Raw genomic sequence first — 22218 nt, forward strand, 5'->3', positions numbered from 1 at the left:
TACGTTCCACGCCCTACCCTACCCCACCCTGCAGGCCGGGCACGATATGGCGGCGCCCAAAGGGGGGGGGGGAGTCCTCCCCGGGACTACAATACCCACAGTGCCCCGCGGCAGCGGCGGCGCTTCCGGGTGGCGGCGGCGGCGGGGCCTCCCACCCCGGCACCGCGCCCGGTGGATGGCGGTGGCGCGGAGCATGGGGCCGGAGCGGGTGTGTCCCGAGGAACCGGGGCCGCCGGAGGCCCCCGATGGTGCGGCGGGCTGGAGCGGTGACGAGGAAGAAGAGGAAGAAGAGGAGGAGGAGGAAGGCGGCGGCGGGTATTTGTACCAGCCGCTGAGCCAAGAGCCGGAGCAGGGCCCCGGTGAGGCGGGCCCCCCCGCCGCCCCGGCGGGCTGCGCTGAGGAGGGCCCCGGCCTGCAGGAGCGGCTGCAGGTACCGCCAAGGGCCTCCCGCCGGACCGGGCCGGGTTGGGTTGGGGGAGAAGCCTGCGGCGGGGCGGTTCCACGGGGGGGGCGAAGGAACGGGCCCGATCCCCGCTGCCCGCCTTTCTCTGCAGATGCTGAGGCTGCACCTGCCCGACCCGCCGGTGGACAGCGAGGAGGAGGAGGAGGATGAGGAGGCAGCAGTGGCGGCTGCGGAAGGCGCAGCGGCTCAGAGCAGCCGAAGCTCCATCCCCATGGATGCAGGTAACGGGATCTCCGCCCAGGCTCTCCCGGCCACCCCACGCCGGGCTCGGCCACGGTCTCACGCTCTCTCTGTTCCCAGAGCACGTGGAGCTGGTGAAGAGGACGATGGCCGGCGTGAAGCTTCCCACCCTGGGCATCCCCGCCTGGGCCAGCCAGATCTCGGAGGACCAGTGGAGGGACGTGGTGCAGCGCACGCTGCAGGCCCGGCAGAGCCTCGGTGGCCCCAGGCCCGAATGGAAGTGAGGGCTGAGCTGCGGCGCGGGGGCTGCTAACCCCAGCCCTCCCTCCGCCGCGCAGGCGAGGCAGGCAGCTGCTGCCTCGGAGCCGAGCGGTGACGGGACTTGCCGGCATCGACCTTCCAGTTTCTCCCACTGACGTTGTCCGACTTCCCTTCCCGCTCCTCCTTCCTGGTTCTGGCTGGCGCGTAAGTCACTGCGATGTCCTTGTGTTGGCTTCCTCTGCCTGCGAGGAGCCCGACCTGTTTCCATACCTGTGTGCGTGCGGAGGGAGGGGGGGTTAGCCAGCTTTGCCTGTATTCCCTTGGGACAAACGCTGGATTCGTCCCTGTGCTGTCGGTGCTGAAGAAGTCCCTCTCCGTGCTAGGGCCCCTCCTCCCAGGAGAGGGGCTGTGTGTTGGAGTATCAGAGGTGGAGTCTAATGTGTCTTTCCAAGAGATTGGTTTTATTTAGTTCTGTACATACAGGGACATCTGTACAAAATCCAACACTTTCATACTATGTAATGCTCTACTGAAAATAAAGTACACCATATGTACATATGAACTGTAAGCAGCTTAATACTTGTGTCCAGGGGGTGAATGCAGTAGTTAGTTAGTTTTGCTTGTTCCCTCAGGAGGAGGGAGCCAGGTGAAGTGGAAGAGGCAGCTCCAGTTCTGTCCATTTGGCTGATGTGGGGAAAGGCATAGGCAGAAATGAGCAGCACTAACGCTAGAAACCAAGTGTTGAGCAAGGGGCAGCTGTAGCGTGGCAGACGCAGGTCTGCGTATGAGCAGTACATGTGGCGGAGAGGGTGAACACACTCCCCCCTTTCTCACATGGTCCCCTTCCTAGATGTCCAGGACACCGGAATGAATAGGCAGCAAACTAACGGCAATGTGAAGGTATTAAGCATAAGTTCCCTGACCCAGAACAAGACACACAAAGCTATGAGAACATCAAAGCTGTACAGCACGTAGTTGTGATGCATTACAGTCCTGTCCCGCACATGGCACAATCCCGGTGGCATTCCTCCGGCCACACTTGGCGACTGCCAGCAGAGACAGACCATCTGCAGGACAGCGACAACTTCTGCACACCAGAAGTCTCCGTTCCTTCTGCAGGCAGAACAGCCCGCAGCAGGGAAAAGGCAGCCACTGCCTAGCAGCAAGCAGGCTCGAGTGAGGGCACATACATGCTTGTAGCACTCTAAAAATGAGGTGGCGGCTTACAATGCAACGCTAAGCAGACGAATTGGAAAGCCTGTACTGCAACGGGAAGAAACATCCTCCCCAGCCCAAGCCCTGCGGCGGCTGGTGCTGGGCAGTCCTTGTCTCCGCTGTGCCCCAAAACGCCTGCCGCTCCTGTGAGCCATCCAGCATCACCCAGTGCATGTCTACATGCTGTGCCAGGCGTGAGGTAATTGATTGGCAGCTGACCATGAGCTCAGACTAATGTTCAAAATAAGCAATAACCTCCCTGAGGTGTTTCGTAAGTCTCCTGATGAACTGGCCCATTGCATGAAGCGGAGGGGAGGCGGGGTCCTGCACAACTGTGGGTGATCTCACACATAACTCACGCTCGCCAGCTGCTCCTAAGAGATGGTGGCATGCCTAACAAGGGCCAAACGGAAAGAGAGCTAAACAGGGCACCAGGTACAGGATACACAGGGAAAAAACAGCTTAGTTTGGGTTGGGGTCAAGATGTGTTGCACACCAGCAGTAAGATTAGAGGGGATGAACCTCTGACCTGGGAATGGTTTACTGGTGAGGACGAGCAGATACACCAGGACCTTCTGCAACAACCCACGATGCTGCAAAGCAGTGTCAGACTAGCACCGGCCCCATAAGCTCCCTGCGCTATTGCAAACCCACTTAAGCTTATGTGTCAAGAAAGCAAGCGCAGCAGGTAAGAAGCAAGGAAGACCCCCTTTCCTACCACCTCAGCCTCTCTGAGGTGGCATCTTGGCCGGGCATTGAATCTGCACCACAAAAGGTAGGGGAGAAAGCCGGATCACAGTAGCACCCCAGTGCTGCGCAACCCCCTGGGCTATCAGCAAGTGCGCTCTAAATGCTAAATTAGCACAAATCCCTGATGCACCATATGATAACTAACAAGGGCCTTGGGCCACAGCAGGTGCCAAAGTAACAGGGAAAGGCGAACTTTGCTCAGAGCACCCACGGAAGCAATTCAGCAGTAGCACCTAGCCATTGATCATAAAGAGGAGAGAACTGAACACTCAGGAATTCAGCCTGGCCCCGTAACATCTATCTGTTGCTCCCACTAGTTTGCAGAAATTACTTTAGCAGCACAAGCTTCCTAGAAACCCTGGCCACTGCAGAGCTAAGGATGGGATACAGCGACAAAGGGAGAGAGCTGCAGGAGTATTTTAATTGAGCAGGTAGAGGAAAGAAAGCAGAAGTCAGTGGCTGACACCTGCTACAAAGCAGGAAGTTAATTCTGGGCCCACAATTAACCCAAGACACTGGGATGGAGACAAGTCAGCACGGACCAACACAAACAGCTGAAGGAATTCACTTTCCCACAAGAGAGCTTCTAAGGATGCTCTAAAGGGAGGGCTGCAATAGTATGTAGTGCTTGCACCCAGCTTTACTGAGGGTGGCAAAGCAACGAACCCCCACTCCACTGACAGGGGAACAGAAGGGGCTTGAAGCAAAAGAAAGATAGAAGCGAACATCTCCTCCGCTGTACCTAAGACCCTCCAGCTGCGAAGCTGCACCCCAAGGCAGGGTGGAGAGGCAGCAGAGCCCCCACAAACTCTGCCACACGCTCCTGCCCCGAGCTCAGGCAGACCTCTGACCGCCGCAGGGCTTGACTGCACAGGCGGCACAGTGGGGCAGGCATGGCGGAGGTGGGCACTTGGGGCTTGTAGCAGCATGCTGAGCCACGCACGGTAGTCTCTGGCCAACCCAGAGCCTGTGTTGCGGGGCAGCAAGGCTCTGGTTCCCAGGCAGACTAAGAACCAGGTGGCAGCTGGAAGTGAAGCGACTCCTGCCTGGGCTGATACAATCACAGGTCAGGCAGGCTCCCTTCACGCACGCACACCCGAGGTGGAAAAGCAGGAGGAAGGAGGAAAAGCAGAAGGACATGACAGTGGTGAGATACAAGTTATAACGTAAAACCAGATCTACCCTGGAGGGATGTGGATGGAGTGGAGGACAGGCACAGCTCACCATGTTCATTCCTTATTTATACATGAGAACCAAGTGCATTTCCGTGACCCCTGGGGGAAAAGGATGGGGCAGAGCTTCCCGGGCCAGCTCCTGAGCCCGTCAGAGAGCCTCCTGGCTTGAGGTGAGAAACTCTTCTGCTCTCTTGTGGGCCTCCAGGGCTTTTATAGTGTAGACGTCCTGAGGAAGCTCAGATTTCCGGCGCAGCAAAACTTTCTCCTTCTTAATGTCTTTCAGCATCTACAGACAAACCAAAGGAGTCAGGGATCAGTAGCAAACCCCTTCACCCCTCCACCCTCCCCATTCTCTGACTCCAACTGCTCTAGGATATGCTGGGTGACACCGTAGCATGCTGCAGAACAGGCTGAGAGCCAAACACAGACTAAAAGGACACAGAAAAGTCCCACTTGCACTTTTTCCAGAGTGGGAAGGTTAGATAAACTCCACTCTTCAGACTACAGGTTGATCACTAACAATCAGGGATGAGAGTAGGGACATTTACCCTCAGAAGACTTGGAAAGACCTGGTTCTGGCTGCTGGACCCCGGACTGCCTATGCTGATGTCCTGGCTGGTCTGAGAGTAATTGTGGAAGGACCCTAGTCACCTACGCACCTGCACAGCCTCCGTCTCCACCGTTTTCTTCAGTAGCTGTATATCCTCCGCAGTCGGGGTCTCTGTTTCCATACAGCAGACAGGAGGCAATGGTGGAGGTGCGTAATACATGGGGTACTGCAGAAAAACAGACAGCTGGAGAGTCAGCACACCATCCAACACCAAGCCTTCTCCCCCAGCATCGTAACGCAGCCTGGCACTCTTCTTCCAGCCACCCTCTCCGGCACCCGCAAAGGTAGCAGCAGGTACACAGCAGGAAAGGAGCATCTTCTCCTATCCATTCCTGCCTGTGCCCTCTGAGCCACAGCACGCTGCACGTGCAGCCGCAGCTGAGAGAAGAGTCCGTAAACATGTACATGCTCTCTACAAGCCATTACTTAGAGGTCAGTGCTACAGAGGGCCAGGCTGGTAAAACACTGCCAGCATCCCCAAGACACTGTGTTTTGGGAGGGACAGACCACTGCTGCAGCTGTGTGCGCAGGACTGAGACTCATGAGCACAGGAAGCAGGTCAAGACCCCCAGCACATTCTTGTCTCATTCATCCTAGGTCCTGCTGTTACCCACCTGGGGGTTCAGCCGGGCCAGCTCCTCTATTTTCTGCCACATTTCTTCTCGTTCCTTCATCCTGAACCTTCCCCTGGAAAGAGAGAGAGCACACAAGTGTGAACTCCCAGGGAAAGTGCAGCTTTCGCTCACAGGAAGACAAAAGCAAGAGACAGCAGGAAAGCGTAGGCACGGGGAAGAGCCGCTCTGTCCTTCAGAGACCCCTAATTCTATCTACAGGCAAGATGTGGCAAGAAGAGGAGACACACTGCAGCTAGCAGGAGGTAGGCAGGCACACTCCTCCCTCACCTCAGAGCACAGGGCTGCACAGGTACTTTTTCCCTGGCTTTGTGCTGCAGGAGTGGACCAGAGCAGCTGGTTTCTGGAGTAAAGCAATGACACCAGTTTGGGTGTCAAACACAAATTTTCCTGGTGCCTTACAGATGCAGAGGGACAAACTGCCAATTTCATTAGAGTTGGGGCTCAACTGCCCACAGTTCCCTTTGCCCCTGGCCACAGCACACCAGAGAGCTGCCCAAACCTCCAGGCACAGCTCTTGAACTTGGCACAGATTTTGGCACAAACCTTAAGTGACCATTCAACTGGGCCACCTGTAAATCCCAGGGCAGTGAACGTTCCCTGCAAACAGAGGCGAACACCCACCACTCCTTGTTATTCTCTTCTACATTTTAAACATTTGTACTAATATCTCTGCTTTATATTTCTAACTATCTGGCTTCCATCCCAGCTACTTCATTCTCTAGTGCCCTATGTATCCATGCTAAGGAAGTTCTTATACTCTGTAATCACCTCACACTCTTGAAATATATGTAAGAAAGGAGGCTAAAAATGAGAATGAAGCTGCCAAGCATTCAAGCAGCAGAATTCTTGTTTAACCCCAGCCAGTAACTAAGCACCACGCAGCTGCTCACTCACTCCCCCAGTGGGATGGGAGAGAGAAATGGGGGGGGGGGTAAAACTCCTGGGTTGAGATTATAACATTTAGTAGAACAGAAGGGAAGAAACTGATAATCGTAACAACAACAATAATAAAATGACAATAATAATAATAAAAGGATTGGAATATACAAAACAAGTGATGCACAATGCAATTGCTCACCACTTGCTGACCTATGCCCAGTTAGTTCCTGAGCAGCGATTCCCCCCAGCCCCACTGCCCCCAGTTTATATACTGGGCATGACATCCATGGTATGGAATATGCCTTTGGCCAGTTGGGGTCAGCTGTCCTGGCTGCGTCCCCTCCCAACTTCTTGTGCCCCTCCAGCCTTCTTGCTGGCTGGGCATGAGAAGCTGAAAAATCCTTGACTTAGTCTAAACACTTCTTAGCAACAACTGAAAACATCAGTGTGTTATCAACATTCTTCTCATACTGAACCCAAAACATAACACTATACCAGCTACTAGAAAGAAAATTAACTCTATCCCAGCTGAAACCAGGACGAGACTACTCCAAACAACCAAACCCCAAATGAATAACCCACATCTCATTTTCTGACAGAGCTCTGGAGAACTCTGCAGGGGACTGTGACCAGGAGTTAGCACTGATCTTCCCTAGCTCCTTCTTGCTTCATCCCCAGTTTCTCCAGAATCTTTTTTAACCTCTGGTAAACGGAAATATACATATTACTCCAATCTTGCCACTGGAAATGCAGACTGATACGTCTGTCTACAAAGGCCCTCACATCGTGAAGGCCACTGCCCCCTGAAGCAATGTCCACTTTGCCAGTATCGTGTCTACTGCCGTGCCATCTAAGGGTGTAACAAAGCTTATTTTGTTTGGCTGGACTACATTGCATTACTGGTCTGGTACACAGTGAGCCAAGGGCACTCATCCAGTCTTTCAGCTTCATGCATCTCTAGCACCAGTTCTTTCCTTTCAGATCACCAAAGCAGTTTGAATAGCATTGGGGAAGCCCTCCATTCCTCACTGCACTTCAAGATCCACCAGTTTACCCATCTTGTGCTCAGCTGATATTGCAAAACACCACCTTGCAAAGAGTATACCAGTCTAACTAAGAGCAGTACTTCTAAAAATCTGAAAGCTTTACACCTGTGATCACTCTTTTTAGCCAAAGAAGTATTTCCAAAGAATGAAACAAACTTTAATCTTTTATTTTGATGCCACATTGACTTAACTGTAGTATTACAACTATCCAACATCCCTCTATAGGGGAAGCGCTCTGCCAACCTCATCAATCAGCCTGGCTTTGCCTCCTACACTAGGACATTTCCATTGCAGTTTATTTGAAAGCGTCACTCATCCACACGAGTCTTTGGAGAATCCCACCTTTCTAAACAGCAATGCCTCGCAAGACAGCGCTGAGTCTGCGGGAGCAGCACCCCCAGCCCTGCTTTCTGGGTGATGCGCACCTCATCAGCTCCCTTCATTCCTGACCCCATTACTAGCAGTATGAGAAAGCCACCGGCAGGACATTTGGAAAAGAAAAGCTATATTGGGAGGTATCTTCACCTCCTGAAGGGTTCTGATAATTCAAACAGCTTCAAGATGTCTGGGGAGATTAGCGAAGCACAGTCAGTCCATCTGCACTGAACAGTAGAGCCTCCCCACACGTCTCGGGGAAACTCTGTCCCTCGGTGACCAGCCTTGGCATGTCACTTGTAGGCATGGTAACTAACTAAAAACATGGCTAAGCCTTTTCTGAGCAGGCCTCTAAACATCTGGTTGCAACCTAATTGCGTACCTAAAAGCTGTCTCTTTTTCAGTTTCACATTTACTGGCTTTGTTCGCACGTGCAGTCCTTCCCAGGTGTGCTGTTTTCTAGTTCATAGCTCAAGGTCTCTAGTGGCTCATTGGGAAAACACTCCATAGGCGTCTCTCACTTTTTCTGTCTACACTAAAGAAGCCTCAGCATTTCAAACTCGTCAGTCTCACTGAATAAGGCCGAGGTCATGTGCAAAAAGCAAGGCATCGCACAGTTAAAGGTCAATCCTGCATTACAGCGATGCAGCCAGCATTCCCACAGGCAGCCTTCGGCACGCTGCTTTACTCCAGAGGCACTCGGCATCGCAGCCTCACAGGTTTTTATTAGAAAAAAAAGTACTATTTCTACTCTGTTTAAGTCTTCGTGTTTGAAAAAAAACAGCAATTGACTGCAATGCCACATTACTGTCCACCAACAGGCACGGCCTGCAGTCAGCTCTGCCAGGGGGGCAGCAGAAATGAGCTGCGGATGCAGCGTGTCTTCTCCATTGGAAGGGAGGCAACGGGACCTGCTGCTCACCAGAACAGGTCGCAGGACTCTGCAGAAAGAAAAGCAGGTAGGGGAAATGCAGGAATGGCACCCCAAATTCCGAGGCAGACTCTCCAGCTACAAAACGGTCTCGTTCCACCGGGGAGACACCACAAAACACCACTTTCTCCTGCCTGTGAAACATGCTTTTTCTAACCCTGTTCGTTCCAGCAACAATTTTGGTCTATTACACTCCAGAACATGCAGCCACAGTGTTAAGTGCATGTGGATTTGCTTATATTTCTTGGATATTTTAAAGACGTGGAAGGAAAAGATGACATTTTCACAATGGACTTAAGCAAAGAACTTGAGCATACTGCTCTAGTACACCCAGCTTTCTAATCCATCTTCCCAAGTGCGTGCTCTTTTCTCCCACCATTGTCCTACGTCCTATCCAGTCCCAGGCCACTTGCCCAACAAACCCCAATCTCCTCACATCTCCTCCTCTAATTTGTTGCCTTTACATATCCCATTCCTACTATCCGTTGACACTAAGAATACCAGCCCCCCCACCCCAGCTCTTCATTGTACCTCTTCCCAAAGTCTCTACCTCCTTTCTGCCTCCTTGCCCAGAGAAGCTGCTCTTCCCCACCAGCCTGCTGTCCTACCCCATTCCCTTCTGCCACTGATTTCCCTTTCTAGTTGTTTCCCAGCCTGTCCCTACAGACCTTTCACAATGTTCCTCTCCCAGCTCTAGCATCCCTTCAGAGGGCGACCTTTTCACACTTCTCAAGCCCAAAAAGCTGCTAATGCTGTGCTAGCGACAGCAGAGTTGAGCCTTCTTGTTTTTGCCCAGAAAGGCTCCTTAGCTGGGTCCCTGTGGCAGGGAAATCCCACTTAGCTGAGGAATTGTATCATGCTCACCTTAGGGAAACTCATCTCAGATTCAGCTGCTAAAAGGCACTTTTACATCCTGCCCACCAAGTTTTCAACTGACGTTTTACCAAATTTGGTTATCTATGAAAGCAAAAGGTATATCCTTGATAAAAACCCAACACAAGGTTTTCTGAAGCATCATTAGGCAGAGAGGCACTAGAGAAAAAAAAAATCATCTTAACATGAGCAGAAAACAGTGCAGCTCTACCCATCCATTTCTTGGACAGCTCTGAGCTGCTTTGTTGACCTTTTCCAGAACAATCCTCCATTAGCCACACACCAATGCTGGGAACAGTCACACTCAGCAGGTCAGCATGGGTAGAAGCTAACAGGCAGAAAAAGCTCCCGATGGAAACACCAGGTAGATCTCATAGTGAATGTGCTGTCACAGCGACTTAAAATATACGTGCAGACATTTGTGGGCTTCACAAATGCCCTAGAATGGGTGGGGGGGAATAAAAAAAATCTTGCTTGCTCCCCATTTAGATGTTAACAAAACCTTAATTTCTCACGTTACCCATTCCCAAGTTCTAATTCATATCTCAACTTTTTTATTCATTATTATTTAACAAAACAAGTGAATGTATCCCAGAGCTCCCCACTGCCAGCTAGGGTTAGCCCTGCTCTCCCCACCGCCACCCTTGTGGCAGCCCTGGCTCACCCAGGAATGAGAAGCACTATTTTACATCACTAAGTCAGCAGAAAACAAGTCATACAAGCACCGAAACCAGCACAAGGAAGCAGAAAAAGTGGAGTTTTTTCCTCTTTACAGCATCATTGCACAGGTACTTGCTGAGCTCAGATTTTATCCCCCCCACTTCCTCTTTGAAATTCCAGGTATTATTCCATCTTTATTACTGGAAAACTGAAAGTGTCCTGTGGCAGGAAAGATGCATTATGCCCACTGCAGCAAAGCTCTTCAGAAAAGTCTTTCTAAAGCAGCAGGATTCCACTGGCATCACTACAACATATATGAACTGGTAAATATTTCCAAGGCAGAGCATAAGCATCTCTGCAAAGCTGAGTATCCTCTACATTGTAATTTATTTCCTCATGACCCAGCAAACTCTGTCACTCTTTTCCAAGCTCCCTGCTTCAGCAGAACTGAAAGGATTTTTATCAGGGCACACATTTTACCTCTTCTCATCCCTACACATAGTTATTGCTGAGGAATCCTACTTTTTGACAAAATTATTTGCACCACCTTTCCATTTCCCCTCTGCCTGCTGGGATCTACCATCACTTACTGTACCCCAAGGAGACTCCAGGATGAGCTCAAGTTACTTGGCAAGAACCTTTACTCACTTCTGCTTCTCTGCCTTGTATTGCTGCGTGCAGTCATCAAATAGCTTTTGGTTCATCTCCATGAACAGCTTCAGTGCATTGTAGATCAGCCCATGGATTGTCCTGCAAAGAAATGAGGAAAGGAGAACAAGTCATGGTGGTATCCTCCAGGTACTAGGCACTGAGTTAGCACCAGCAGCACAGACAAGAGCTAACAGCAGCAGCAAGTCATCCTACAGCAATGTGACAAAAGATTTTCACACAGTCCCAGCTCTTAGCATGGAAAAAAACCCTCCACAAACACAGCAGAGACTATCACCCAGGGACAAAGAGATGGAGAAGAAAGAGAAGACTGCTGGGACAGGTCTGTTCTACTGTGGTCAGACTAATGAGTGCAAAAGGACGCATTCATGCATTCATTTCTTGTAGTTAGAAACTGGAAAGGAAGGATGCTAGGGACCTGCTCAGGGCTGTTCTCAGGGGGCCTTTACCTAACCTAGCTTTAGTGTCTCCCACAGTTCACCTCACATATACACAATTACTTTTTTGGGCTGCCCAGTATTCAGTCATGAGCTTTGTCACTGAGCTGCCCAAAACACAGACATTCAGCAGCCCTGTAGAGACAGGAACCAGCACAAAGAATACCACAGAAGAAAAGCTGACTTCACGTCAGCAATTTATGGATAGGTTGCACTGTATGTAAGCACTCTCTGGGCCAAGGACTCTCCCAGGGAATAAATACAAGTATTGAAGCTGTCTCTGAAATACCTGACCCAGAGGCAAAAGATAAGAGACTCAATAGATTGAGCTCTGTGCCTCACCAGCTGTACAGATGGAATAAGAGAGAGAGCTACAGTCCTGCTGGACTTACGCAGGCTGTCTGACAAAGTGCTGGAGTAGACAAGCTATGGGAAGGAAGGGGAGAATCTGAGGTACTCGACCTGCCCTGAGATGAAGTAGCTACTGCTAAAACAAAGACAAGGAGAAATAAAAGGAAAACACCTTCAGGACTTCTGCCATACCACTGGGAAGGATCCAAGAAGAAAAGACAGAAACAGCAGAATCATGAATCTTGACTGGTGCACTAAGGAAACAGAACTGCTGAAGGATTTCAGACAAGAACATAAAGTCCTTTTCTGAACTCTGATCAGGAGGGGCAGTAACACTGAGTGAAAGCGTGTCTGTGCGCACCTGTTTGCACGCACACGTGCATATGTGCACACTCATCGTATGTGTGTGTGCATGCATGTACGTGCCCATCTGCACATGCATGTGCCTGTTGGCGCATGTGTGCGTATCTGGGTGTTTGTGGGTGTTCATGTCTGTGCGGCTGTGTCCACCCCAGTCTTTAGAGCACCCTTGACTGGTGGCTCAAGTTTGTGCTTCCCAATACAATAAAGAGAAGGAAGCAGTCAAACAGCAGACTGGTGGGGAGCTCTCTGCAAACAAGTTGCACCCCACAACCCTGTCTTTGCTACCACAGTATAGTCCTAAGCCCTAGACTCACCCAGCCTCCCTAGAATTAATTATTTTGCTGGAAGATTTTAGGATCTTGGCTATGGGCTGAGTAATTTTAGCTAATTCATTAAAAAGGAAGCGCATTTTACAACTTGAATTAACCAGGTAAGGAATCAACTGAAGAAGCAGTCGGAAGAAAGGAAGTTGATGGGAGAACCATAAAACAGACTAGTATCGGGGAACCAGACATGGAGGGCAATCACTTGACATGGGACATCTGCCCAGTTAGTTCTGCTTTCTCCATTCTTTCTGTGTTCAAGGAGTCAGGCACCACATTAGCCAAGGTCTCTGGTCATGCTCAGCATACGTGTGATCGTTAGTTAACAAGCAGCCAGAAGTCGGCTGGAAAACCTACTGCACACCTCCAAGAGACCAGCAGCATTAGTGATATCCAGGTATCAAACTCTGAGTAGACTCAATGGCCCCAAGGTGGGTCATTGCAGGTGCCTGACCCCTTGCAAAAGCAGGCCACTGTGGTCTGCTGTGGCACTTTTCCATGCTGATACTACTAACAACCCCTCTGGCTCAGCACCTGGTGTCACCCAGTGCCATGCGTTGTTGCACTGTAGCAGCATGCCCCAAGATTGCTAGCAGGTTAAGCAATCCTGCATGCACAGCAAGCGCCAGGGCATGTGGAAAGACCTACTTGTTCCAGTGACTCTTGGAGTTCTTGTAGAGTGCTGGAAACATGATCGGGAGAATTTTGGCTGCGTTATCGCTGATCAGGCTCATGATATATTCGTTGTTCCAATAGTACAGCGCTCGCTCTGCCACCTGCAGTGGGAGAGAAAGCCATCCTTGAAGAGGCTCCTTCCAGTAACACCTGTGGTGCACAGGGAAACTGTGCAGTGCTGAGGCCAGAGCTTGCCACCACCCAGCCGAGGAGCAAATGCTTCCCCACAGCATGGGCAGCAGGGCTGACCTTTGCCAACTTCCACAAGGCCATTCATCTGTGCTACCCAGCCTTCTTTCCCTTAGCCTCTGTCAGACACTTCCCACTTTCCTGGGGAAAACCTCACATTCTCGACTAGGCAAGCCTACCGTTGATATACCGATGACTCCAACACCCTTTACACAACAGTTGAGGACAGTAATGTCATCCACTCCAGGTCCCAGCTCAGACTAGCTCCAAGCCTCCTTCGTTTCCTCAGACTGTCCTCTGTAAAGCTCCATTCCTCCCACTCCTCCCTGGCCTTCCCCACAACAGAGTCTCTCTGGGCTTTGGAGCATGCTTCAGTCACCAGGCCCACAATTCATCCCCCCGATTTAGTAAGGATGAAAATATGGAAAATCTTGGGGCATCCATCCTGCTCTAACAAGAAAAACAAGTCTAACAAGTTTCCACATAGTGATAGATTCAACCACAATTCTTCATATTTAACTGCAAATCTGGGCAATGCAGATCACCAGGCTAATTTCTGCATTTAGCACTAGCTTGAGAATGGCTTAAAAACCTAGGAAGAGAGACATCCAGTCTCAGTCTTACATTTCAGACGATGGAGAACTCACTATATCCCCTTAACATATTGTTCCACATGAGTAAACGAAGTGAAACTCACCTCATGTTCACTTACCTAGCTTTGGTTTCTAGCTATTAGACCTTGTTAAGCCTTTGTGTGCTAGATTAACACACAATCCACTCAGAGAAAACTCTCCCCCACCAAGGTGTTCAGCCTTACCAAGAAGTCAGTTCCTATTTTTGCTCTCAGACAAGCTGCAGGCACAGAGACTGTTCAGCCTGACTGTAAGGGACGCCTTTGGGGTTAATTTTGTTAGGCTGTAAAGTGTTTGCACCTTCTCCAGGTTTTTCAGTCTTGTTTTTCAAAGAGTTGGCAGCAGATGAAGGCTGCTATCAAGTACAGGATGCCTCTCCTCCAGCCTTTACCCTACTTTATTCAAGCTCCTTAGTTCCCTATGGTAGCTCCTTCCACACCCAAAGGTCATGTCAGTCCTTTGGTTCCCATCACCACACCAGTAATCCATGTCCAGCTGGTTTCCATCAGGCTCCCCCAGTCCTTTTCAGGAAACAGTGATCTTTTACATACATACGTGACCTCGGCTGACCTTATTTTTGGCTTGTAAACACAACTTTGTACATCTCCATACCAAAAGCTGGACTGAAGCCAGTCTGCCTCACTGTGCAGTCACACTCACTCTGGGGGAGGGCTATGTCACTATTTAACACACCACCCATACCTGGGTCAGCCACATGTTTCAGCAGCAAGCTATCTTCTTCCTCAGGCACTCTTCATGGCAAGCTAAACCAGTGAGCCAAGAACACCTGCTAGGAGCTACTAGCAGGTCCTACCACCCTTCAACGTTAAGACTACCAGCCACAGAGATTGTTTTTGCCTGGTGCTACAGCCACCTTCCCTTCAGTGGGAACAAGGAAGAAGCAGACTCTAGCACTTTTTCAGTATACCTCACATTTTACCACCTACACCAGAACAGTACAAAGCATCTTCTCTGCACACTGTCTCTTTGGTTGGCCTCCCTCCAGCACTGCAGCCAGCATGATTTTACTGCAACAGGGTGACACTGGATGGATTGCCTCTATGTTTGCTAGCCAAAACAGGAGGTGGCAGAGCACCTCTGCTCCAGCTCCAGCCTGCTGCAATACATGGTGCTGAATACCACAGTGCAGCAGGAGGGGCTCCACCGATCCGCTTTGTTTTCTCTTTGGATGAGCTCGCTCTGTGGTTGTGGCGAGAATTCTTACCACCTCTCACCACATGTGACCCCAATACTCACCCTGGTCACACCTCCACGTGCCACTGATCCACAAAGACAAGCCCAAAAGCTGTTGTGTCATCCTCACAAGGCAAGCAGATTACAAGCCAGTGCCCCATCCCCTCCCTGAGCTGCAACCCACCTGGAAGTGTGGGCTGGAGACACACTTGGCCAACTGCCTGAACAAGGGCTCCATAACTTTCACAAACTCAGATGGCTCAATCACGTCCAGGATCTCCTCCAGCTCATTTAGAAACATCACCTCCTTGGGACTGTGAGTTTTCGGCCAGAACTTCAGCAAGCCCACAATCACCTAAGTGAGGAGGGTAGAGAGACAGTGTTAGAGGCTGAAAGTTAACGCCACCTCTGAAATACATTTTTAAGGGTCTGGTCACAACTGCAGAGGGGCGGCAGTAACAGAAGACTTTCTTAGAAAGTCAGGGTGGGTTACCGGGGAAGAAAGAAGAGAAAAATCCAAATTCTGCCAAGTTACACGCAAGACAGCAGCACTGCCCAGGCTGCTATGGTTCTGTACTACAAGCAGAAAGCTTAGAACAACTTTTTTTCCCCAAACACAGCTTAACACAGAAGGCTCAAACTAGAGCAGGCAGCGTCTGGCAGATGGTGCAGAGCAACCATGGAAGATCAACTAATAAAATTGGAAATGCTATGGAGAAGGTCACTGAAGAATCATTCAACACACTGCAGAGCTTGAACACTAGGGAGCACCAAATAAAAAATGCAATGGACGGGTTTGCGACAAGGAAAAGGAAGTACCATTTCACAGAAAGGTAATTGGATTACGGAGCTCATTCTTGCTTGTGGAGACTCAAAGTCCAAACAGACTCCAGAGGGAGTAGACACATTTATGGAGGTGTCCTGGTTTCAGCTGGGATATAGTTAACTGTCTTCCTAGTAGCTGGTACAGTGCTATGTTTTGAGTTCAGTATGTGAAGAATGTTGATAACACTGATGTTTTCAGTTGTTGCTCAGTAGTGTTTAGACTAAAGTCAAGGATTTTTCAGCTTCTCATGGCCAGCCAGGGCACCTGACCCAAACTGGCCAACAGTGTATTCCATACCATGGGACGTCCCATCTAGTTTAGGAACTGGGAAGGGGGGGCAGGGAATCACCACTCGGGGACTTGCTGGGTGTCGGTCGGCGGGTGGTGAGCAATTGCCCTGCACATCATTTGTACATTTCAATCCTTTTATTACTACTGTTGTCATTTTATTAGTGTTATCATTATCATTATTAGTTTCTTCTTTTCTGTTCTATTAAATCGTTCTTATCTCAACCCAGGAGTTTTACTTCTTTTCCTGATTTTCTCCCCCATCCCACTGGATGGCGGGGGAGTGAGTGAGCGGCTGCGTGGTGCTTAGTGGCTGGCTGGGGTTAAACCATGACAGGAGGTTACACCTAATGCTGATAATTAAATATGACAATGCAGATGCAAATTCTGGCTGAGTGTACTATTGCTTACAAGATACTGGAAGAATATAGGAGGGGAAGCGCTATATCCCACTTTATTTTATTTATTTATTTTTAATATTGCTTCCTTCCATACCCATCTGCTTCTAGACACAGTCAAAGGCAGGATCCAAGATCCTGCAGACCTTCAGTCTGTTGGAGCTATTGGTACGGCATTTACAGAAATGCTAACTCTGTGGACACTAGATTCACATGCAACCGGTGGTAGGAGTTGCTCTTTCAAACTCTGTGTACTTCAGCAATCCGATCCCAAAGCCAGCACGTGAGAGGAAGTTCACAGCAGTGGGCAATGCAACAGCAAGGTTTGAAACATCTGAACATTATGTTTCCACCAAATCATGGCTTGAGAAGCCAACAGTTTGGTATCCTCAGTGTTTGTCATTACTCAGGTCTGCCATTCAGGCAAGAGTTAGCTTCAGTGACTCAGACATAATTTCTCCTACAGCTAAGGCGGTGCGAGGTGTGTCAAGTCTGTCTTTGCTATTACTGAGCACATCTAAGGCCTTGCTCACCTGGCAGTCATTCAGACTGCTGTTAACGCAAGAGCTACCACACCAAGCCTTGCTGAGCAAGCTTCTGGGAGGCCCACCCTAAGCAAGTGTGGACCTAGTGAGTGATCTGGCCTCCTTCCAGCACTGGTGCCAACATCTCCTTGTGTATTCAGAACCTTGCTGATGCACAAGCCCTGTAGTTCTTCAAGACTTCAATAACCCCAGTCATCTCAGGAGGTGATTCGAAACCTTCACAAGCAGGATGCTTCAACAGGACCCAACCTGTGGCAATACAGCCTTGGTATGTCTCGTTGAGACCCAATGCAACACCCACTGAAGGTAATGAAATTGGGTCATGCCACTGCTTTCCACAAGCACCAAACCAGGTCTCTAATCCAGGGGCCATTAACCCATTACCCAGGAAGCACCGATGAGCTATGGAGCTTTACTATTTGAATAAGCTTCAAAATGAATCCTGGAAATATTGACAGATTTCTATTTCTCTCTTCTCCCTCACCCTACAGTAAGTGCTTTGGCAGGAGGCTGTTGGGCTGGATGTCAGCCACGGGAAGTACTCAGCATGATCAGGAAGCTACTTTACGCAGTTTGTTTCAGAGCAGGCTTTTGGGAACACAGGAAGCGGAGGACCCACATTTAAAGGAAAAGCTGGGAGGTCTGCTTCAGCACTGCTGGTGTCAATGCTGAGGATCCAGAAAGCTGACAACAGCTGACCAGCTTCCACCAAGCGCAGTCAGGCTCACCACGAACGCACACATTTCAGCCAGAGAACAGAACGACCTCCACTAGCGTTACTCATTAAAATGCTCACACTTTCTGGTGCTCCCTGCTACAGCGACACAAGCACATGTTCTTTGGCCATCTGCTGTTTTGAGGCTGTGAAGCTCAGCTCTGTAGAAGATATTTCCTGGCCTGCAGTGGGTGGAGAAACACTTGTCTCCTGCTTGCACCTTCTGCCAAGCCAGCATATAGCCGGGTTAACGCTGCAGGTCTGCGCAGGCAGTAACTGGAATATGTGAGGTCCCCACACTGCTCACACATTTTAGAACCTGCTGTTTCCCAGCACTGCACCCTGAAGGCAAATGTGTCTACAATGTGACCTACTATGGAGGTAGCAAACTGATGCTAGAGCAGGAAGGAGAATACTTTCATCAAGGAACAGTGGCTAGCCTAAGTAGACCTTTGTGTCCCAGGTTCCTAACCTCACCCCTACCGTTTTTCAGCCAACGCTGGCAGTCTGGAGTGAACTCTTACTATTTCAGAACCCCCACGAGCTCATACTAGTTCCATCAGATATCAGATGGCCATGTGTTTCGACTCTGCAGCATCTGCCACTAGCTGAAAGCTCTGCCCTGAAAGGACAGCTTGGTATAGTGTTCCTCCTGCTACACCACAATCTGAAGCACAAAGGAAGACTATAGCCCACCTTCCTGAAGCTTTCAGGAGAGAATGCTAAAGGCTTGCACATGAGCAGCATAGTCCCTTCTGCCCACAGGGTACCAGGCAAATCCAGTAAACAATCCAGTTGACTTCCAGCCTTTTTAGCCTTTTTTCACCCTTGCTGTACTCTAAGGAAGCCATGAAGCTTTTTGGGATTTGACTGACACACAGAGGTTAAGCAAGGTTACTCACTGGCTCTGTCAAGCTGCTGTCTTTCTCCAAGAACTGTACAACACAGTACGCCAACTGTAGGAAAAAAACATGGCAAGATTAGAGCTTCCTCAAGTGTACCCGAGATTAGAGTGCCACCACCCCCCTAGGCTGGAAGTCACATTATGCCCTCCACAGTGTGTGTGATGAGCAGACAGTTGCAAGTCCAAACAAATCCAGTTCCTCTGATGGCAAGTGAGGGCTCTAAGGCCAAGCAGGCAATGGCTGAGCTCAGGATATTTGTGCAGCATAAAGGATAAAACTTGAGCCACCTAGAGCAGTCCACAGCTAATACATTGAAATGCAAGCACAGCTGCACACATGGGAAGGAACAAACCCATCACAAAGCCCTGCCCCATAAAAACAAGGGTGGGAGAACAGACATCACTACTCAGTACCCATACTTTTTCACTTCCTAGCCTGAGTCCTGATCTTCTCTGCTCTTCTATGATGTATTCTGAATTGCAAGAAATTAATCTCTATACCAGCCTAGCAGCCCAGCACATTGATTTCTCCGCATATCTCAGTGATGACTAACAGCTGACACACCACACGCACAGGCTGATGACTGCAGCTCAGAATTTTACCTCTGGTTTCATCAGGGCCCCAATATTTCACAAACTTCCAGCACAGAAAGGCAAAGCAGGCCGCAGCCTTAAGTCAGCAGGAAATGGCAAGATACCCTCCTATCAGTCAGTGGCAAAAACCACACACGTATACACACAGGCCCAGGCACTGCAAGGCTGGGACAAACCACCGCAGTAAAAGACTAGTGCAGAGCCCAAAACATCTCACAGCAAGAACTTTCTACAACACAGTAATGGAGCCTTCACCCAGGTGAATAACTATAAGCAAGCCTGAACAACGGTTTTTGCAAAAATCACATTCTGCCCTGGGAACTTGAAGCACTTCTCACCTGCGGGTGATAGACACTGAGAGACTTCACCTTGTGCAGCGGTAACAAGACTCTGATGAGGAACATCTTGTGCTCTTCCTTCAGAGGCAGAGCAAACCCATTGATTATGCTAAGAAGAAACAAGAGTCTCATTAACATCTTCACCCAGCAGAACTACAGTATCTCTCACCCCAAAAGCATCAGTGGCTTGCCCTAGCTCTCATTAGTCACTTGAGAAAGCACCCACGAGAGCAAGTGTGGTCACTGGGGCCCCAACCTGCATACCAAGCTCAGCAAGAGTGTTTCCTCAGCAGGCACAGCAGGGAAACGCCTCTGGTGGGACCTGGGCTCTGCTCTGTCCTGTGCCAGGCTGAGCCCACACACACTAAAGCAGAACATCTGGGGAAGGCCATCACAGAGGCCTCGAGGCTTGTACTTAATAGAACAGGAGGATGGCAGCACAAGAGAGGGCTGCAAACAGAAGGGCGTTTGAAGCCACAGAGAAGGCTGCCCACTGCTTAGGCTTCTCAGGGCTGTGAAGAACTCTTCTCTTTTACTGCCTGCTGAGGCAAGACAGCAAGTGTGACTGGACTCAAACTCAAAAGAACAGGAGACAAAATCTGGGGAGGAGAAGGCTACCACTGCATTCATTGACAGGCTGGAGAGTATTTTCACTGTGTGCTTCGTCAGACTGAGATCCTCTGGGAAGAGGTGGCTCCTGCAAGAACTGCTGAAGGAAGGCACTGCCAGCTCACACAGCACACTGGGCTGGGAGGTCTCATTCACCATGGGCCCTCTGGGACTTCCAAAAGTGCTCTTACCTTCCCAGGATCTCCAGCAGCTCTGCAATCCCATTGTGGTGCTCTGTTTCATAGATGAATCTAAAGGGAAGAGAAGAATGAGAGGTCATCGCCAAATGCTGCATACAGTTTGATAAGCAAAAGAAAGGAAAAACACTGGAGACAGGGAGTTTCCTAGCAAATAACAGAACTCCAAGACGACAGGGCAAAGTGTAAGAGATAGAAGCAAATAAGTTCATGGCCCCCAGATCAGCTAAAGCTCACAGGTCCCAACATTTGCTATGTGCGCTGAAGGCAGTGCTATCACACCCTCACTGCTCTTAAGCACAGATGAATGCTATCCCTACCAAAGTAGCATGACATAACTGAGTCACTTAGCTAATCACAGTCTGGATCAGAGAGAATCATAGCTCAGTGCCCCAATTTTATCTCACTGGATTGTCCCATTCACTCACTAGGCCACTGGCACCAAGAAACATCTCACCTGTAAAATATATTGTTGATCTGCCGCCTCACATATGCTCGCAGACCCAGGAACTTCCCATAGATCCTGTGCAGAATAGTCTTTAGGAAGTCTCGTTCTCTGGGGTCTTCACTGTCAAAGAGATCCAGCAGCTGTGGAGAGAGAAATTCAGTCAGTGTCTGCATACCACCTGTTTGGACAAAGCTACCAGCAACACTGGGCACTGCTCCTGCTCGGCAAAAGTGGCTCTTCCAGCTGAGTGATGCCTTCAGCACCCTGAGCACAGCGGTCACTTCCCTGAAACATGCAGCCTCCTAGTCACAAGCTGGAACCATCAGCACTTCCTTCATCTTTGGAAGCACAGTGATGGCCTGCACGTTCTACAAAGCTGTGTGTCCCCGGATTTCCCCTGCAAGACTCCCAGTGCCTCTCTCCAACTGTACAATGAACAATGAATTCCAGGGACTACAGCTCGCACACACTCTTGCCCTGCACAGAGAATTCTGGCTGTTCACTCAAGACTAGACAAAGGAAAAAAGAAAACCCACATCGTCAAGCACCTGCTGACAAAGCTGGACTGTTTGCATAACACCTTGAGCAAAATCTGCTGCCTGTCCTTCATAAAGGTGGTGCACAGTGGCAGGGACAACGATTACTTACAGATAGTACAAACTTCTGGTCAATGTATTTCTTGGCTACGTTTGGTTGAAAGTCAGGCGATTCCAGGAACCGGAGGAAGAACTCGTACACCAGCTATAGGGGAGAAGGAGAGATCACTTAGAAATCCCCCCCGTCCTCTCATCAGTGTTTACTTCAGATTTTAAATGTTTTACTTCTCCTTAAGGATTCGGGGAAAGGCTGTGAAGCCTGAAGGGGAGCACAGAAAACACAGGACCTTGTGGGATCAACTTAGCTGCCCTTGCTCTGACGGGCAGGGGGCCAGTGGTACATAACTGCCTACGTCTGCATGAGATCTCATCAACTTCAGGTCCCACCAAAGACAAGTCACCTACTCAGATGAAGACACTAGGCCTGGGAAACTCTTCTCCCACCTTCAGCCCACATCTCTATAGAGAACAGAAACCTCCGGAAGAGATGGCAAAGGCTCACGCTTCATTGGAAGCCCTTGACACACCAAGGAAGAACAGAAAAGCAGAGAAATGAAACGGACCCCAGGGAAACACATTATGTCCTCTGCCTCCTGGGGACTGACTCCAGGTTGGCTTGGCCCTGCTAAGCCATGCGAGCTGCATGCTGTGCTCCACTCAGAAAACAAAGGGTAGCTTGCTTTAAGAAGGCTGTCAGTGCTGAAACAGCAACATCTGGTCCTGCTGTCCTCCTAGAGGGACAAGTCCATTCCAGGGCTGACCCTGCCTAGCGCTTCTGAGGGGCCAGCAGGCCAAACAAGAGCGCTGCATCCCAAAGGTCTGACTCTGGAGCTGAAGGACCTATGGGGCCACCCAGCCACAGGTAGGGCCCAGC

The 22218-nt window shown here is 49.9% G+C and overlaps 2 protein-coding genes across 3 annotated transcripts in view; one reads left to right on the top strand and one right to left on the bottom strand.

Annotated features, from left to right (window-relative positions):
- Positions 1–31: 31 nt before the first annotated feature.
- Positions 32–1466, top strand: MEA1 (male-enhanced antigen 1). The gene is made up of 3 exons (XM_069799839.1): positions 32–430; positions 555–684; positions 764–1466. Exons 1-3 carry the CDS (start codon positions 47–49, stop codon positions 925–927), a joined length of 678 nt encoding a protein of 225 aa, XP_069655940.1. The 5' UTR covers positions 32–46; the 3' UTR covers positions 928–1466.
- Positions 1345–22218, bottom strand: part of PPP2R5D (protein phosphatase 2 regulatory subunit B'delta) — a 32554-nt gene continuing 11680 nt past the window's right edge. For both annotated transcript variants that reach the window (XM_069799831.1, XM_069799832.1), the window contains exons 6-16: positions 21397–21489; positions 20758–20888; positions 20295–20354; positions 19495–19603; positions 18561–18614; positions 15071–15241; positions 12845–12972; positions 10702–10803; positions 5269–5341; positions 4704–4820; positions 1345–4330 (exon numbers count right to left, since the gene is read on the bottom strand). In XM_069799831.1, coding sequence (XP_069655932.1) covers positions 4193–4330; positions 4704–4820; positions 5269–5341; positions 10702–10803; positions 12845–12972; positions 15071–15241; positions 18561–18614; positions 19495–19603; positions 20295–20354; positions 20758–20888; positions 21397–21489 — 1176 coding nt within the window. In that variant the 3' untranslated portion in view covers positions 1345–4192. The remainder of the gene's footprint in view (positions 4331–4703; positions 4821–5268; positions 5342–10701; positions 10804–12844; positions 12973–15070; positions 15242–18560; positions 18615–19494; positions 19604–20294; positions 20355–20757; positions 20889–21396; positions 21490–22218) is intronic.

This window comes from Haliaeetus albicilla, chromosome 13, assembly GCF_947461875.1.
Source record: "Haliaeetus albicilla chromosome 13, bHalAlb1.1, whole genome shotgun sequence".
Lineage (NCBI taxonomy): Eukaryota > Metazoa > Chordata > Aves > Accipitriformes > Accipitridae > Haliaeetus > Haliaeetus albicilla.

Bases quoted from the DNA above. Each gene is read 5' to 3' on its own strand.
- MEA1 (XM_069799839.1), top strand. From the start codon at position 47: ATGGCGGCGCCCAAAGGGGGGGGGGGAGTCCTCCCCGGGACTACAATA. The intron at 431-554 runs GTACCGCCAAGG...CTTTCTCTGCAG, and splicing joins GCCTGCAGGAGCGGCTGCAG to ATGCTGAGGCTGCACCTGCC. The intron at 685-763 runs GTAACGGGATCT...CTCTGTTCCCAG, and splicing joins CTCCATCCCCATGGATGCAG to AGCACGTGGAGCTGGTGAAG.